Source organism: Chrysemys picta, chromosome 12, assembly GCF_011386835.1.
Source record: "Chrysemys picta bellii isolate R12L10 chromosome 12, ASM1138683v2, whole genome shotgun sequence".
Classification (NCBI taxonomy): Eukaryota; Metazoa; Chordata; order Testudines; family Emydidae; genus Chrysemys; species Chrysemys picta.
Window position 1 is genome coordinate 977,800 of NC_088802.1, and position 18,795 is coordinate 996,594.

The 18,795-nt window shown below is 46.9% G+C and overlaps 1 protein-coding gene across 1 annotated transcript in view; it reads right to left on the reverse strand.

The window, feature by feature from the left end:
• LOC101952783 (uncharacterized) overlaps nt 1-18,795 on the reverse strand; it is a 48,529-nt gene that overhangs the window by 1,908 nt on the left and 27,826 nt on the right. Inside the window, exons 18-22 of the mRNA XM_065563851.1 lie at nt 12,340-12,468; nt 7,367-7,555; nt 3,144-3,317; nt 2,845-3,004; nt 2,241-2,377 (exon numbers count right to left, since the gene is read on the reverse strand). Of these exons, the coding sequence (XP_065419923.1) occupies nt 2,241-2,377; nt 2,845-3,004; nt 3,144-3,317; nt 7,367-7,555; nt 12,340-12,468 (789 nt within the window). The remainder of the gene's footprint in view (nt 1-2,240; nt 2,378-2,844; nt 3,005-3,143; nt 3,318-7,366; nt 7,556-12,339; nt 12,469-18,795) is intronic.

Consider the following 18,795-nt stretch of genomic DNA (forward strand, 5'->3'; position numbering starts at 1 on the left):
GGATTATAGGATGCAGAATAAATAAGGATGAGTGGCAGAGGAAGGGAGAGAGGCTGGAGGTCTCAGGTCAGGAGTAGGGGGTGGGGATTGTGGGCAATGAGAGGGGAGGAGAGAGACACTGGGAGACATGACATGGAGATGTCAGGGCAAATGGGTGGGACTGGGGCAGGGGGTGCCTGACAGCCCCACATTCTCTCCTCCTGTGTACATGCCAGGATCTGGGGGGCCCTGCCCCTCCTGGGGGCCTGAGTCCTTCTTCCTGCCCCCCATGTGTGCGCCAGGATCTGGGGGGGCTGCCCTTCTAGCAGTTGTTTCAGTCTCTCTCTCTACCACTCCTCATGGGATGTGGGGGGACTTGCCCCTCAATGAGGGAGTCAGAGCTCCCCTTCCTGCCCCTCCATGTGAGCCAGGATCTAAGGAAGCCCTGCCCCTTGACGTGGGGAGCTGAAAACAGACATGCTGGGACCATGCACCGAGAACACCCTGCAGAGACTGGGATGGGGAGCAGAGAATGGGCATGGTTAATGCACATCACAGGCTCTGCAGCATTGGGGAAAGGTGATGAAAACACCCGCTGAAATGAATCGGGCAGTTCACACATCTCAGAGCTATTGGTTCAGGCTGTATCATCCCCAGAGGGTGTTCTTCAGCTGAGACCATCTCAGAGAGAGAAATGGGTCATGTCACACTTCTCCGAAGGCCTGGTCTACACTACAGAGTTAGGTCCATGTCCACAGCCTTGCTTGCGCCGATGTAAGTCCCAAACTACACTGACATCATAACTCCACCTCCACAAGAAGTGTAGGGCTTATGTCTGTGTAATTTGGGCAATGCAGTGTCTGTGTAGACTTACTTACATCAGCTCCATAGCCATGAAATTGATAAGAAAGCCTGGCTCGCAGCTCGGGCTGTCACCCTGAGGCAGGTAGGAGACTCCAGCTGCCACCCAGGCTTCCCACTCCCTGCAGGGAGCCCTGGTGCTGCCTGGGCTCCAGTTGCAGAGCTCCCCACTGGGAGTCCAGGTGGCTGCTGTGCTCCCAGGAGGGAGTTGCACATGGATCAGAGCCCGGGCTCTCGGCCTCCCACACTACCCCTCTTCAGTCGGTGGGAGCGCTCCCAGTGAGGACGTGCACCACCGACAGAAGGAGGGCAGTGTGCACATCAGCCTCCACAGTAATTACAAATTACGTTTGTGTGTAGACATGCCCTGAGCCTCTTATGCTTCAGGATTATCCTGTGCTGGGGTTATGGATAGAGCAAAGCAGTTGCTGATGATTAATTCCTACATTACAGCCGAGTGCCAACTCCGCTACAGTTAAAGATTGAGGAGACTTTTCTGTTTCAAGGGCAATTTTTCTAACTGCTCTAAAATCTACATTCTGACTTGGATTGTCCTGAAATTTGGTGTGCTTCATGGGGACATAGGGTAAGGTTAGTGATCCAAATTCAGGATCATTTGACCAAGAGGTCCCTATATACTGCCCCTCCAAAAATGACTTTTCTTAAAGTTCACAGTTCCTAGCAACTTTGAAACTCGTCCTAGGGAGTTCACTGTGAGAATGAACTGTAAACGTTTAGGAAAAATCAGCATGTGTCAAAGGGGTGTTTTTTTGTTTTGCTTTGGATAAATGTAATCTGAGGACAGCAGATAATTCAGAAGGTGCTCAAACTATTTTTGAAAAGAAAATAAATTATGCACATGAATGCTCGCTGGGAGGGGAATTGGGGCAGAAGAGGAGAAGAGGGGTTTGGGTCTGCAGCAAAGAATGGGGGGATTATGGGGAGAGGATAAATGGAAATGGGTGGTAGGGGAGGGAACGGGAAGAGGGAGTGGGGTGCTCAGGTAAGAGGGAGGGGACTAGGAGAGTGAGAGGGGCAAGGATAGGAGGGGGTGGGACAAAGAGAAGGATGACAGGGGGTGAGTGGGGGGTTTAGGGACAGGGGGCCTGGATCGGTCCTTGCAGGCCAGATAAGCAGGGGAATGCCTAGTGTGAAAATCCACTGGAGTTTAGGCATGAGTTTGGTACCAAGCTACTTGGTGGTATCGGGACTGAGGCAGCTGTGCACATGCCAGAAAGATAGGTGTCTACGGGACTTTACCAGCAGAAACTGAGGGGCCTAGAGACTTTAGGCAGCAGCCGAGCAGGAGTCTTGTGAATGCCATTGGTGCCTCCATGTTGGACTAAGTCCCTTTGTGAATTGAGCCATACATGCTTTCGAATTCCACTCCCCCTGCTTACTGCAAATTCACTCTCCACATCCAGCGCGCTGGTGGCTTCGTCCAGGATCAGGACTGTTGGCTGGTGAATCAGTGCCCGGGCGATGGCAAGACGCTGCCTCTGCCCTGCGGCCAGCTGACCTCCTTTTTCTCCCACATCTGCCAGGAAGAGAGAGACAGAGAAATCAGTTGTGAGAGCTGGTAGTAGAGAACACACCCGGTTTGTGGGTTCGCAACAAAGCAAAACATATTTGATTTATTTTCCAGTTTTTCCCCCCAGCCACAATGAAATTGGAAAACTTAGAGGTTAACTTGCTACCAAAAGAGGTTTCTGAGGAGGGTGAAATTTCCCCCATTTTTGCCACATTTTTTAGGGTAGAAACCGGAAAATTTCAGTTTCCACTAGATCACATTTTCAATTACCCACAAAGCAGGAGTTGGTCAGTTCTAGTATATCTCTTAATGCTGATCTATAGAATAAGTCTTTGGAAAGTTTAAAGATACAGCTTAACAAAACACAAGAATACTAGGGGGTGAAGATGTTTAGGATGCCATCACACTTGTGAGACTCTCTCCTGGCAATGTTACACACATGCATGTTTGACGCAGATGGTGCAGTGAGTCACCTGTCTCAAAGCCTCTGTCCATCGAGGCAATGAACCCATAGGCATTGGCTGCGCAGGCTGCTGCAGTCACCTCTGCCTCCCCACAGTCCTCCAGCCCGTAGGTGATGTTCTCCCGGATGGAACCACTGAATAAAACTGGCTCCTGTCCCACTAGGGCAACCTGAGCACAAGACACAAGGGGAGAAACAGCATCAGGGATGCAATAACCAGTGTAGGGTAAGAGCACAACCTCCTCCTCCTTTCCCATTCTTCTCTGAGCTCTCACATAGGAGAGACCCTCTGCCCCACACTGCCCTCACCTGGCGGTGCAGGTACCGGTGCTCGTACTCCCGGAGGGGCGCCCCGTCCAGCAGGATCTCCCCAGCCTGGGGCTCATAGAACCGCTCCAGCAGCCCCACGCACGTGCTCTTCCCGCTGCCGTTCAGCCCCACCAGCGCCGTCACCTCCCTGGGACGCAGCTCGAAGGACACAGCCTGGAACAACAAAAACCATCATGTTATGAAAACCTGGACTTGAACCCCACACTGCCCAGCCTTTCCAACAAATCTGTCCTAACTCCTAACCAACAGGTGCACACTAAGTGAGGCAACCACTTTTTCTCCTGTCTTCTCAGCAGAAGCAAAGCCGTGTCACCAAAGACTGTTGTGTGTCACATTCTAATATTACGCTAATGATGATTACAGTTGTGAAGTGAACCAATATTATTTTTGGGAAACTGCAGCATATAGAGAGGAAAAGACTCCGCCACGGTCACACGTCAAGTCAGGAGCAGAGCTGGGGATAGAACCCAGGAGTCCTGGCTTGACTGGAGATTTGAATCCACACAGGTAGGATAGCGCAATGTTTGGTGTATTGTGAACTGAGGACCAGGTTGTAGTCCTGCAAATGTCTGCGATGGGAACGTCTTAGGCGGGGCAACAGAAGAGGATTGAGCCCTGGCAGAAAGTGCTGTCACCCTAGGGAGGGGTTGTACTCCATGACCTCATAGCAGGTTATGCTACCACCTGAAAACTACTTTGATAGTTTCAAAGGAGATCAGTTGTCCTTTCATTCTTCCAGAAAAGGACACAAACAGTCTAGGTGAAGTCCTAAAGGCTCTGATCCTGTCCAGATATTTTGTATTGGCCGGTGTTGCAGAGAAATCCATTGCAGGGAGGCCCCATGCTTTGCAGATATTGTGAAAGATTAGGTTATTGAGCTCACATTTGTGGTCCTGAAGGAAGTATCTGCTTAGGGCACCTACTACCGTGTTCTGGAAGCCTGGCAGGTAAACTGCTGAGATCTCTATGCAGCAGGTTAATGCACCAGTAGTTCCATAGTTTTAGGGATTCTGCACGTAAGGACTGGGATCTTGCTCCCCCTTGTTGATTTATATAGTACATCGCCGCCCTGTTGTCTATCATCACTGTGACATGACAGCCTTGAATATGATGAGGAAGTGCTGGCACGCATAACGAACTGCCCAGAGCTCTAGAATGTTGATGTGAAGCAACGTTTCTTGTGACGACCATTTGCCCTGTGCTATAAAATTCTGTAAGTGGGCTCCCACATCTTGTGATGATTCGTGTTGGTGGCAGATTTGAGAATGGGAGTCCCACACAGACCTTCACAGGTCCAAATGGGTGTCAATGTGGACTTCTCTAGGTTGATAAGGAGGCCAAGAAACTTAGGTGAGGGCCCTATTAGTTGCTGATTGTACCTCTGGAGCAGAGCACCCCCGGAGGAGCCAACTATCTACACAGGGAACGCCTGCAATGCCATCTCGACGTAGGTGAACCGCGACTACTGAGAGGACCTTCGTAAAAACCTGTGGGGCCATGGAAAGTCCAAAGGGTAGGACGTGGAGTTGATACTGCTCTGAGTCAACGATGAAGCACAGCAAACGTCTAATGAAGGGTACAATCCAGACTAGCGAGTAGCTGTGTCACCCCTGCCCTCCAACCTGGGGTGTCCTTTGCACTGCCAGCCACCCCTTGGTTCTTACCAGCCTTGGTTATATTGCAGGGTGACCCCAACACACCGCCAGTCTCAGATTTCCCCCCAGAGACGTATGTCCTGCACTGCCCAGCCCTCTCCTGGACAATATGAGTTTATATAAAGTCCGTTATTGCTTTAACAGAAATAATATGCACATAACTTGCCACACCAAGTTTAGCAACTACAAAGAGAGAGATTTTAAGTCAGTCCAAATAATGATGCATTAAAATCAGAAATGGTCACTAGAAAATAAAGTGTGAGAGGGGTCCCTGAAAGGGGAAGCACTTGGAGTGGGACACAAAGTGGACAAAGTAACTCGTAGCCACCGCCTCTAAAATCCACCTGTCCATGGTGATAAGTTCCCAGGAACAGCTTTGGAATCAATAGTTGCTGTGGAGCCTGGAGAACGTCCAGCCAGGATTTCTTGTGGGTGGAAACCCTATAGAACTGGTCCGCATAGGGGTTCCAGGGATTCCAACAGGCCCATTGAGAAGGTGAGTAAGGGGGAGGACCCCTGAGTTATATGTGATTGGAAGGTCTGGGGTACCTTCTGGACCCTGCTGAGTCCTCGTCAGGGCACACCCTCCCAAGATGTCAGATAGTAGGCTGAAGAGCCCTGCACCAAGATTTTGGAGTGAGAAGTGTTGTCCTGAGTCCAAAGGGGGAGCTCTGAGCATTGGTGCCAGAGACGGTACCGAAGGCCAAGTCAGTACTGGAATTAGGTCAGGTAAGTACCAGGAGACCGACTCCTGATGCAAGGTGCAGAGAGAAGGTGCTTGGTGGATTGGGTGATGCAGCAAAGAGCTTCTCTTGGTGACGTGCAGACAAGAGGACTCCTGTTCCTTTTGGATATTAGGAAAAACTTTTTCACTAGGAGGGTGGTGAAGCACTGGAATGCGTTACCTAGGGAGGTGGTGGAGTCTCCTTCCTTGGAGGTTTTTAAGGCCTGGCTTGACAAAGCCCTGGCTGGGATGATTTAGTTGGGGTTGGTCCTGCTTTGAGCAGGGGGTTGGACTAGATACCTCCTGAGGTCCCTTCCAACTCTGATATTCTAAGATTGTATGAGACAAACAAATCCTCTGGGGGGCAGTAATCTTGATGGTGCTGGAAAGCTATGATATTGCTTTGCTGGGACAGAGAGCAGTGCTGGGACCCTAAACAGAGATGATGGATGAGGTGCCGTGAAGGACAGTGCTGAGGTGGTATTATCCAAGTCCAAGTGCAGATGGCCTGAGGATAGGGTTGCCAACCCTCTGGGATTGGCCTGGAGTCTCCAGGAATTGAAGATTAATCTTTAATTAAAGATTATGTCATATGATGAAATCTCTAGGAATACGTCCAACCAAAGTTGGCAACCCTACCTGAGGATGGTACTGGAGAGGCAACTGGTACCAGAGCCTTGGATTCTTTTGAGTCCTTTGGTTTAGATGAACCTCAATGCCTAGATGGTCCTGGAGAAGATTGCTCTCTACGGTGCTTACTAGCAGGCTTGTCCCATGTTGCCTGTTTAGGCAGTACCGGAGCACTGGTGCCAATGACAGTAGGAGCAGTTGGAGGTACCTAGCTGAAGGAATGAGGTTTTCTCCACATCAGTTCTAAGAGGTGATCTACCTCTTTTTCTGGAGGTTTTTTCCAGAGAAGGGAGTTCTCTTCTTAGGGTGCTTCACCTCCGGAGGAGTCTCAGTAGCCACTGAGGTAGCGGGGGTGGGAGGAAATCCTGTGGGTCTTAGGAGGCACTCTATGAGAAGAAGTTTCAACCTCACCTCCCCTTCCTTGTGAGACCTGCTCTTAAACCCTGTGAACTTTGCACCTTGATGGGATACGAGAGTCTCTGGGGCTCTAAAGTGCTTGTCACTTTGGGGAAAAATGTATGGCAGATCTGTCAGGCTTTGAATCCTGGGGCTTCCGGCATGCCCCAGAGTAAGGCCAATAGGAAAGCCAAAGACTTGGTCCCAAAAATGGGAAAGAGGTGGGGAGAAACCCCCTTAATGGCACAATCTATGCAAAAAGGGGGAAATAAAAACTAGACCCCAGAAAAATTTAAAAGAATAAAATAAAATAAAGGAAATAAGTATGAAACTAGTATAACTGCTAGAAGCAGCTGATACGCAGTTGCTCAGTTTCAAGCCACAGGTGGTTGAGAAGGAACTGGAGTGGTGGAGGGTCCACTCCTTCCCTATATGCCCTCACTATGTAGCACAAGGTTGCATGGTGCACAACCACAGACCCACAGCCACTGCAGAATCAAATCTCCGATTGAGAGCACACAGGTGCGCACACATCCTATTGTGGAACACCTACAGGGACACATATTCAAAGAAGTGGCACCTACTTTCTCAGCAGAGCTGCTTCTTGTTTCTGTTTGGGATAGATCTGATCATTTCAGTAACAAAAAGAAGTTTTTATTTTTTGCTTCTGTTATCCCTGCAGAGCCAACACAGCAATGGGAGAGGGAGCTAGAAAGGACCCACTTTGAATCTCAGAGACTGGCGTCAAGTTTATGAGGCTGGATGTTAGAAAACAGCTCAACCCACGAGACCCGTACCTTTAGGACCTGGCGGTCCGGGCGGGAGGGGTAGGAGAAGGAGACGTTGTGGAAGGAGACGTGTCCCTGCAGCGACTCTGGCACCCGCGTCCCATCGGTGCGCACGGCCGGCTCCCGGTCCAGGTACTCGAACACCTTCTCCGCCGCCCCCACATTGCATAGCAAGTCCCCGTACATGTATACCAGGGTCTGTGAGAGAGTGAAAAAGAAGTAGACACAGAAAAGTCAGTCACTACTGAATCCCAGTCACCAACGTTCACGATTTAGCTGAATAATTCTGGTCTAAAGGCTTCAGTTCTGCTCTTGCTCAGCACGACTTCAGAGTTCAATTGAAGAGACATTCACATCTCATTTGGAAAGGCAATTCTTAGTGGCTGGAGACCATGGATTTCAGACAGGTGTTCACCAGGAACCACCTCCACCCAGAAAACTCAACTCACTTATCACCCATGAGACATTTGAGCAACAGCCTTACATAAGAATGGCCAGACTGGGTCAGAGCAAAGGTCCATCTAGCCCAGTGTCCTGTCTTCCGACAGTGGCCAATGCCAGGTGCCCCAGAGGGAATGAACAGACCAGGGAATCAGCCAGTGATCCTGCCCCTGTCGCCCATTCCCAGCTTCTGACAGTCAGAGGTTCAGGGACACCCAGATCATGGGGTTGCATCCCTCACCATTTTTGGCTAATAGCCATTGATGGACCTGTCCTCCAGGAACTTCTCTAATTTTTTTTTAACCCATTTACACTTTTGACCTTCACAACATCCCCTGGCAACGAGTTCCACAGGTTGACTGTGCGTTGTGCGAAGAAATACTTCTTTTTTATTCATAGATTCTAGGACTGGAAGGGACCTCGAGAGGTCATCGAGTCCAGTCCCCTGCCCGCATGGCAGGACCAAATACTGTCTAGACCATCCCTGATAGACATTTATCTAACCTATTCTTAAATATCTCCAGAGGTATTTTGTTTGTTTTCAACCTGCTGCCCATTAATTTCATTGGGTGACCCCTAGTTCTTGTGGTATAAGGAGTAAATAATACTTCCTTATTCACTTTCTCCACACCAGTCATGATTTTATAGACCACTGTCATATCCCCCCTTAGCCATCTCTTTTCTAAGCTGAAAAGTCCCAGTCATTCTAATCTCCCCTCATATGGCAGCTGTTCCATCCCCGTAATCATTTTTGTTGCCTTTTTCTGAACCTTTTCCAATTCCAATATATCTTTTTTGAGATGGGGCGACCAGATCTGCACACAGTATTCAAGATGTGGACGTACCATGGATTTATATAGAGGCAATATGATATTTTCTGTCTTGTTATCTATCCCTTTCTTAATGATTCCCAACATTGTTCGGTTTTTTGACTGCTGCTGCACATTGAGTGGATGTTTTCAGAGAACTATCCACAATGACTCCAAGATCTTTCTTGAGTGGTAACAGCTAATTTAGACCCCATCATTATATGTATAGTTGGGATTATGCTTTCCAATGTGCATTACTTTGTATTTATCAACATTGAATTTCATCTGCCAGTCACCCAGTTTTGTAAGATCCCTTTGTAACTCTTCTCAGTCTGTTTTGGACTTAAATATCTTGAGTAGTTTTTGTACCATCTGCAAATTTTGCCACCTCTCTTTACTCCTTTTTCCAGATCATTTATGAATACGTTGAATAGGACTGGGCGCAGTACAGACCCCTGGGGGACACCACTATTTACCTCTCTCCAGTCTGAAAACTGACCATTTATTCCTACCCTTTGTTTCCTATCTTTCAACCAGTTACCGATCCATGAGAGAACCTTCCCTCCTATCCCATGACAGCTTACTTTGCTTAAGAGCCTTTGGTGAGGGACCTTGTCAAGGGCTTTCTGAAAGTCTAAGTACACTATATCCACATGGTTGTGGACAAGGGGGATTGTGACAGTCTATACCTTGGGGGAGTGTCCTGGAACTGCCATATTCCTCATTTTTATATAATCATGATCTTAAATATAAAGCAGGCCTTGTGCGGTATCAGGGGAAAGGTTACGATCTGCTGAAAGTCATTGTTCTGTCTAAATATGTGTATCTTTCGTGCATACAAAGTTATGAGAATTATATTATATGGTTGTCACTAAAATATGCTGTGGGTTTGGGAGGCGCCCAGATACTAGCCCTACAGAGACAATGACAAGGGAGGTCGCCAACACCCAGGTGGGTGCTGAACAGACATCACCAGCCATTGTCCAGCAAGGGAGCTACAATGCAATGACTCACCTGCATGAGGCCACACCAGGGGAATTGCTCAGCCTTGCTTGGAGACTCAGCAATGCCCCCAGACATGCCTGGACTTGTGTGTTTCCCCAAGCCATGGGATTGAGAGTATAAAACAGGCAGAGTGGACACATACTGGGCCCTTCTCCTGCCCCCACCTCTGCTGCAAGCAACCAAGACACCAAGAAGAAGACAAGACTCCAATACAGGAGATTGTTCCTTAAACCTGGCCCAACCTGTATATTAAGGACTGCAATATCCAGTGGGGTGAGAAAAACTGCTTAATCCAGATGTTGCCCAGTGTAATAGCGTTAAGAGTTTAGACTGTGTTCTTATATTTTATTGCTTTCGGTAACTAACTCTGACTTTTTGTCTATCACTTAATATCCCAGCACTAAATAATGCTGGGAGCTGGGGGATTTGGCTGGTGCCTTTCGGTGTGATTCATGAGTGGTTCTGGGAGCATTCATGCAATCTAACTGGGTGTGGGTTTCCACATGTGGCTGTGCTGAGTGATCACAGCACCTGGGGGGGAGGGTTGCTGCTGGTCACTAGCAAAGCATTGTGAGAGACAGCCCAGGCTGGAGAGAGTTAAGGGGGTACAGCGGTCCCAGGCTGCACCCCGGGGATCCCGTCACAGGGATCTCCTCAGAGAATTCTAGATGAGTAGTGAGGCATGATTTCCCTTTACAAAAACCATGTTGACTCTTCCCCCAACAAACTGTGTTCATCTAGGTGTCTGATAATTCTGTTCTTTACTATAGTTTCAACCAGTTTGACCAGCAGTGAAGTCAGGCTTACAGGCCTGTAATTGCCAGGATCGCCTCTGAAGCCCCTTTTTAAAAATTGGCATCACATTAGCTTCCTCCAGTCATCTAGTACCGAAGCTGATTTAAGCGATAGGCTACATACCACAGTTAGTAGTTCTGCAATTTAATATTTGAGTTCCTCCAGAACTCTTGGGTGAATACCATCTGGTCCCAGTGACTGATTACTGTTTAATCAATTTGTTCCAAAACCTCCTCTAATGACACCTCAATCTGAGACAGTTTCTCAGATGTGTCACCTAAAAAGAACGGCTCAGGTTTGGGAATCTCCTCCCCATCCTCAGCCGTGAAGACCAATGCAAAAAATTCATTTAGTTTCTCTGCAATAACCTTATCGTCCTTGAGTGCTCCTTTAGCACCTCCATCGTCCAGTGGCCCCACTGGCTGTTTAGCAGGCTTCCTGCTTCTGATATACTAAAAATTATTTTGCTGAGATGAAAAGCTCTATTAAAGTCTATCTCACTCAATACTGTTATGGGTTAAACCTTATTGTTATGGGTTACATATTATCACTGCCTTATTGTAGCAGGGTGGCTACCCCACTCCTGCCTGAGGGGTTTAAAACAGCCCTGGCAGAGAGCTGGGGCAAAGGGAAAAGCTACTGGGCTGATTGGGGAAGTAGCCACAGCTGGGCCATGCCCCAATCAGGCCCCAGCTGGCCTGTATAAGAAGGCTGGGAGCCAGGAGCTCAAGAGTCTCTCTCTGAGTACAGAGAAAGAAGGGCCTGGCTGTAGGGAGCTAGACAGGATACCTGAGTGGAGCAGGGCTGGGGAAAGGCTGAGGAGCTGGGGAACTGTGGCCTGGTAATAGGCCAAGGGGTACTGGGGGTTGCAGAGGGCAGCCCAGGGGTAGGCCAAGGCAGCAGGTCCGAACCCAACCTTGCCGATGATGAATGGCCTATACTGCAGTCTGCCCCAGAGAGTGGGGGCTAGCTGGTGACTGGCAGTGGCCTTATCCTGAGGTGAGGTGGGGTTAGTGGGTGGGGGTTCCCCTGGGAGGGGAGACCTAGCGTGTGTGGGTACTGCCAGGGGGCAGCACCCAGAGCAAGGGGCACCGGGGTCCTGGGAGGGACATGGGAGCCTGAGTGCAGAGGACAGGCGGATCACTGGCCTGCAGAGGGCGCTCCAGAGGCTGGAGAGCTAATTCCCTGGACGACCAGCAGGAGGCGCCGCAGGAGTGAGTCTGGATACTCTTACACTTGTATTCAGGATAAATGTACAGAAGCCAGAGTTACCATGTGGCTGAAACAATGGCAGTTGCACCCAAATATACAGGCAGAGGGAAAAGCTGAATCATGTGGTCATGGGGTTATAAATGCAAAGGCTAGGGCTTGGATTTGTGGAACTGTTTTAGTTAGAGAGAGAGAGAGAACTTGCAAGACAGGGAGAGAACCAGACAGAGCCTTAACTGCTGGCAGCACAACTCTGGGAAAAGCCTAGAGAGATGTTTTGTGAAGGATGCTTTCTGACAATTTGGTGCTGCAGGAGGAAGCTGTCTCTTGTGTTTTAGTCCCTCCTGTATCCAGGGAACAGGACTTTGTATATTGCACTGAAAGTATCGGACATCGTCAATTTGTATTCCCAGCTGGATCAACCTGCAGGGCCCCACACTTTGACTAGCTGATTGGGTCAAAAGAGGTAACAGTACAAATTTAATCACAAGATAGTGTCCCAATAGGGAGGGTACCTCACTAGAGACCATGGCCTGAGGAAGTGTGAATGGTCAATGGAGGTCCCACCCCAGTGCAAAAAGGTGCAGTACAGCTTCCTGCAGACTTCATTTAAGTGACAAGTAAAATGGACTCAGAGATTCTACCTGCAAGAGAAGGCAGAGCTGGCTATGTGTCTGGGTTAACAGGAAGCGAAGCAACTCCACTGCCTTTAGGAATCCTCACCTGAACATAATTCCCCACATCCATCTGGTACAGGATGAAGGCCAGTAGGTTCCCTTTCGTCATGAGCTCATCCTGGATCTGCTGATGCCCATAATATAATATCAGCACCTGCATGGCCAGTTGCATCAGCTGCAAGAAAGGGAGAGAGACAGTCATGCTGGAACAAATTGTGACCTCAGTTATTCAGCTGAGTTTTCACTGGTGTATTTTATTAAACCCTTATGTTTGAACATTGGACCTGCAGCAGTAAGAGCCAATTTTCAAAGAGGGGCCCAAGAGACAATATTGAAGGAACAACAACAAACTATTCTGATGCAAAGAAAAGATAGGAAGACTAGTAAGAGGAGAATATGGCTCCATCAGGAGCTCTTTAGTGATGGGGAAAAACAAAAAGGAATCCTAAAAAAGTGGAAACATGGAGAAATTGCTAAGGAGGAGTACAAAAGAATGGCACAGGTATCAATGGTACAGTCCTGAGTTTTTGAAGTACAACTATGACCGACGCCCCGCCCCGCCCCCCCTCCAACATGACCTCACATATATGGTGCATGCAAGGTCACACTGTGTGGAGGACATTGTTTTGTTTCTGTGTAAGTACAAGAACAGTGTTCCATCCCCACCACACCTCTTATAGATCAATCTCTGATAATTTTCATATGACTTTACATTGTGCCTCTTCATATAACCTTGTGGTGGGTCTACCCACGTGTGACCTCTGTTTTCATGGAACTTTGTATCAAGGCCTCATTTAGAAACTTTGCATTGCCCTTGGTATAATATTATAGCCCCTAAGGATAGAATAAGATAGAAGAAACATTTCTTTTTGCTAGCAGTAGAACAAGAGCTCTCCCCCCCCCACTCTTAATCAATTGCCCTGTTGAATGAATGAGGTGTGAATGAGCAAGGCATGGAAGGCAGCACCTCCAGACAGCCTCAACTGTTGGAGAGGGGCTGGGAGCCAAACCCAAGGACAATAAAGCGTGTCAAGTGGGCTCATTAAAGACAAGCAGACATACTGACGTCCTCGGGGGTTAGAAGCAAGCACCTTCTTTTGGAAACACCCTTTTTGCAGCATTGGGACAACACTCAAAAAAAAGCAGCACAAAGGACCAATGGACACAGACACAAAGTTTGAATCTGGTCTAGATTTGCATGAGAGAAAAGCTGCTATAAAAGTGAGGTGTCTTGCAGAGGACCCCGGGTCTCGTCTTGTCAACATGGAAGCATCGATCCGGATCGGCAGAAGCCCGGCTCCACCCCCTCCCCCATCTAACTCACCTGGCCAGTGAAGTTAAGGGGAGCAACTAATTGGTAACAACAAGACGGAGTGTGTTTGTGTGTGTGTGTGAGTGTGAGTGTAATATATTATATGCATATAATACAGTGTTAATGAATACATGTATTACTAATAAATGTGGCGTTCTGCCTTATTCCCCCTGAAAAGATCCTGTGCAGTACTTTAAGTACAACATTTTGGTGGAGAATGCGAAAGGGGGAGCAAGCATAAAATCCACAGTTATTATAAAACTGGTGTGCACACCGCCAGCTTTAGCAAGACTGGCACTAGAGGAAAGAGTGTAAACTTTCAGTTAATTAACCAAACTCTGAAGGATATAGGAGTTTAGGTTTAAATTGTGTTCATGACTGAGCTAAAGAGGAGAATTTAGTGTTTCTCACTCTAATCCGGGGAAGGATCTAACCAAACTCTGAAGGATATAGGAGTTTAGGTTTAAATTGTGTTATAGAGGTACATACACCCTCAGCCGTAGCAAGACTGAGCTAAAGAGGAGAACTTAGTGTTTCTCACTCTGATCCGGGGAAGGATCTAATCCGGGGAAGGATTTGTATAATTGGTGTATGAACCCTCGGTGGTAGCAGACCGAGTAATACAGAGGGAAGCTTAGCGTCTCTCCCTCTGGCCCAGAGTGGGTTAAAAACATAAGATGCAGATCTTGTTCTGTTAAACCAAACTCTGAAGGATATAGGAGTTTGGGCAGTGTAGTGTGGTTTATGTTTGTTTGTTTTATTTTGTTTTGGTAAGTAATATTGTGGTAATTTCACAATTTTGAAGAAAATGTTTAAGGAATGGGACCAGGAAGGGTGGGGGCTAGTTGGAAAGCCCACCCTCCTTGCTAAATTGGTAGTGGAACAAGGCTTGTGCCCATGGAAAGGAACTGTTTATTGGAAAAAGCAGGATCGGGCCCAGGCAAGCAATAGATAAAAAAACTGAAAAACAGGTTGGGTACAAAGAGTTAAAACAGCACTCTCAAATCTTACAGCAGCAGTAACATCAGGAGAAGAAACATTTGAGACCCCAGAAGGGGGCAGACCTTTGGGACCCCTCTGGAGATTGGGAAGGGGGATATTTGGGATATTTGGGTAAATTCCTCTTCCCAGGGCCAAAATGCCATTAAAACAGTTAACAACAGTGCCTGGTTCTGCCTCAGATCTCCAGGCTATGGCAAAATGGCTGAAAATTTTAAAACAAAATTTTTTTTCTAGATGGAGTGTTAACGCCCTTTTACTGAGAGAAAGGGAGCATTTACACTCACAAGAAATGCACCACTTAATTAGCATTTGTGCAGCCCCAAGTACCAAACACACTGTGGCAGAGACCAAGCAGGTTCTGCCAGGGTGAAAGCACTGTGCTAATTTGTTTCCAAGCTTCTATCTTTCAGGCTCTGAACCAGAACATCAGGAGAGCTGGTACCAGCTGAAGAGTTATAAAATACCATGGTTCTAGTGTCATGACAAAGTCTGTGTTCAGTGTTCTGTGTTGCATGTTCTGTGTCTGTCTCTGGTGGTGTCCTGTGCTAGCATTGGGTCCAGAGAGAGAGGGGATACTACACTAGACAGGGCAAATGTCTTTTCCTCTCTCTACTTCCCCCATCTCCATCCAACTTATCAATCACCCCTTGTGTCCAAAAAACTTTGGTTCCCAATGCATCAGGTTTATTTTTTTTGTTAGGTTCTCTAATAGTAATTTTGTTGTTAATTTTTGTTCTTAAAACATTTGTATTGTTAGTTACATTTGCTTGTATTATTAATTCCACACTTTCCTCTATGCACTCTGGTTCTATTTCCCCAAGCCCTGAAGGGTAGTTCTTGGGCCCCCATAACCTGTAAGACCTTGGCCCATAATTGTATGGCCCCATCTTTCAGGTCCCCAGAAACCTCTAAAAACAACTGTTAAAAATAGAAAATTCTACAACATTTTAGCAACTAAATGTTAGTTTAAGTCCAAAACAGCTTAACCTTGCATAACAACTGTGGTACTCCTACAAAATCTTATTTGTTGTGTGTGCTTAAGAAGGTCCTGACCTCAGTGACTTTTATTGTTTGATGGCTATTGCAGCATCAAACTTGGGCCTCATTTTGTTTGTCAATGTACCCAATTATTGGAATGGTAATGGTTTTGTTGTATTTCCAATTATTATAATTATAATTGTTTGCATTTGTGTTTATGTTATATCTGGTGTTTAGTCAACTGTAATGGTTTTAGTTATATTCACCTGGTTATAATTGTTTGGTTTGTTTGCAACAAATACAAAAGATTTATATGGTGACCACTCAAGAATTGTTCTTGAGAGGTCAAAAGGGGGACAATGTAGATCAATCTCTGATAATTTTCATATGACTTTACATTGTGCCTCTTCATATAACCTTGTGGTGGGTCTACCCACGTGTGACCTCTGTTTTCATGGAACTTTGTATCAAGGCCTCATTTAGAAACTTTGCATTGCCCTTGGTATAATATTATAGCCCCTAAGGATAGAATAAGATAGAAGAAACATTTCTTTTTGCTAGCAGTAGAACAAGAGCTCTCCCCCCCCCACTCTTAATCAATTGCCCTGTTGAATGAATGAGGTGTGAATGAGCAAGGCATGGAAGGCAGCACCTCCAGACAGCCTCAACTGTTGGAGAGGGGCTGGGAGCCAAACCCAAGGACAATAAAGCGTGTCAAGTGGGCTCATTAAAGACAAGCAGACATACTGACGTCCTCGGGGGTTAGAAGCAAGCACCTTCTTTTGGAAACACCCTTTTTGCAGCATTGGGACAACACTCAAAAAAAAGCAGCACAAAGGACCAATGGACACAGACACAAAGTTTGAATCTGGTCTAGATTTGCATGAGAGAAAAGCTGCTATAAAAGTGAGGTGTCTTGCAGAGGACCCCGGGTCTCGTCTTGTCAACATGGAAGCATCGATCCGGATCGGCAGAAGCCCGGCTCCACCCCCTCCCCCATCTAACTCACCTGGCCAGTGAAGTTAAGGGGAGCAACTAATTGGTAACAAGACGGAATGGGTTTGTGTGTGTGTGTGTGTGTGTAAGTGTAATATATTATATGCATATAATACAGTGTTAATGAATACATGTATTACTAATAAATGTGGCGTTCTGCCTTATTCCCCCTGAAAAGATCCTGTGCAGTACTTTAAGTACAACACTCTGGCAGGCATGTAGGGACAAAATCAGAAATGCGAAGGCACAAAATGAGTTAAACCGACCTAGCAAGGGATATAAAAGGCAATTATGACAGATATTCCAACCACGTGCAGTATCTTTGGGAGGACATACTGTGTTAAGGGTATGAATGGTTATGTATCACTGTGGGCCAGCTCCACCAGGAACTAAAAACAGTGGGGGCTGATTAAGGTGAATCAGTCAGGTTGTAAACACTTCCACAGAGGTACCAAGTACAGATTCACTATTCGATATTGTTATTAATGACTTGGATACTGGAGAGGAGAGGATGCTTATAAAATTTGTGGATGACACCAAGCTGGGAGGGGCTGCAAGCACTGTGGAAGACAGGATTAGAATTCAAAACGACCTGGACACATTGGAGAGTTGGTCTGAATTCAACAATAAATTCGATAAAGACAAATGCAAAGTACTTCACTTAGGAAGGAGAAATGAAATGCAGAACTACATAATGGGGATTAGCTGGTGAGGGGGTCGTATTACTGAGAAGGATCTGAGGGTGATAGTGGATCACAAATGGTATATGAGCCAACAATGTGATACAGTTGTGAAAAAGGCTAATATTCTGGGGTGTATTAACAGGAATGTTGTATGTAAGACTGTGACAAAGTTGGAATTTTTTGTAATTATTTTTATGAAGCCTATGGACAAACATGTGTCAGAGATGGTCAAGATAATACTTAGTCCTGCCTTGAGTGCAGGAGACTGGACTAGATGACCTCTCGAGGTCCCTTCCAGGTCTATGAGTGCCTCAGTTTCCCCCTATATTTTGTATTACTACCCAGTTGGTAAGGAAGGAAAGACAGATTAAACCTGCTCTCAGGGCAGACTAAAATACCTAGGTCGGTGTGTCACCTAGCTGTCTGAGCAGACTGAATGGGTTACTAAAAAGACTGTCCAAGACCAACCCATATTGATGGAAAATCTGAGAAGACAAGGGAAATCCCTGTCACGAGGATACTGATACCTAAAAACCAATGACCCAGAGGGAGGAGGCTTTGCTGCCTCTCAGCAGGGAAGCTGAGAAAAACCCCCAGCTTGAGAACAAAGGACTAGTGTGAGGTGGAAGATTAAAGTCAGCTTCTTGAAGGAGGTTGGGGGCTCTCTCACCTGGGAACTGAATAAGGAAGGAAGTCAGAGGGAGATACAAGGCCTAAAAATGGAGTTTACTACAGCTTGACTGGTGAACTGTTCTGGACTGACCAGAATGGACGATGCTTTAACATTCCTTTCTCTGGGCTAACCCAAGGACTTCCTATGCTGTATTCCAGTTGACTAATACAGTGGTTCTCAACCAGGGGGATGTGTACCCCTGGGGGTATGCAGAGGTCTTCCAGGGGGTACATCAACTCAGCTAGATATTTGCCTACTTTAACGAGTGACATAAATAGCACTAGTGAAGTCAGTACTAACTAAAATTTCATAGAGACCATGACTTGTTCATGCTGCTCTATAGACTATACACTGACATGTAAGTACAATGTTTATATTCCAGTTGATTTATTTTATAAGTATATGGCAAAAATGAGAAAGTCAGCAATTGTTCAGTAATAGAGTGTGTGACACTTTTGTATTTTTATGTCTGATGTTTTAAAGTGCGGTGAAACTTGGGGGTACACAAGACAAATCAGACTCTTGAAAGAGGTACAGTCGTCTGGAAAGGTTGAGAGCCACTGGATTAATAAACCCAGCTGTTTTGAAAATGCTGTTTGAGTGTCACTGTCAATGCTTGCTGAGGTGCAGCATCAATCCCTGCAGAGCATACAAGTCTCTATCAGGAGCCTGTCCCAGATAGACTCAATAGGCAGAGCTCATGGGGTGACGCAGTGGGGCTGGAGCCCAGAGGCTCAGACTAGGAGGCAGTGAGGCTGTGTGGCCTGCCCTGAAGGCAGAGTGGGACCCCCTTAGACGTCTGGAACATTGAAAGGGCTCCTCCAAGACACTGTTCCAAAGGTGGAGGTGTAGCACTGA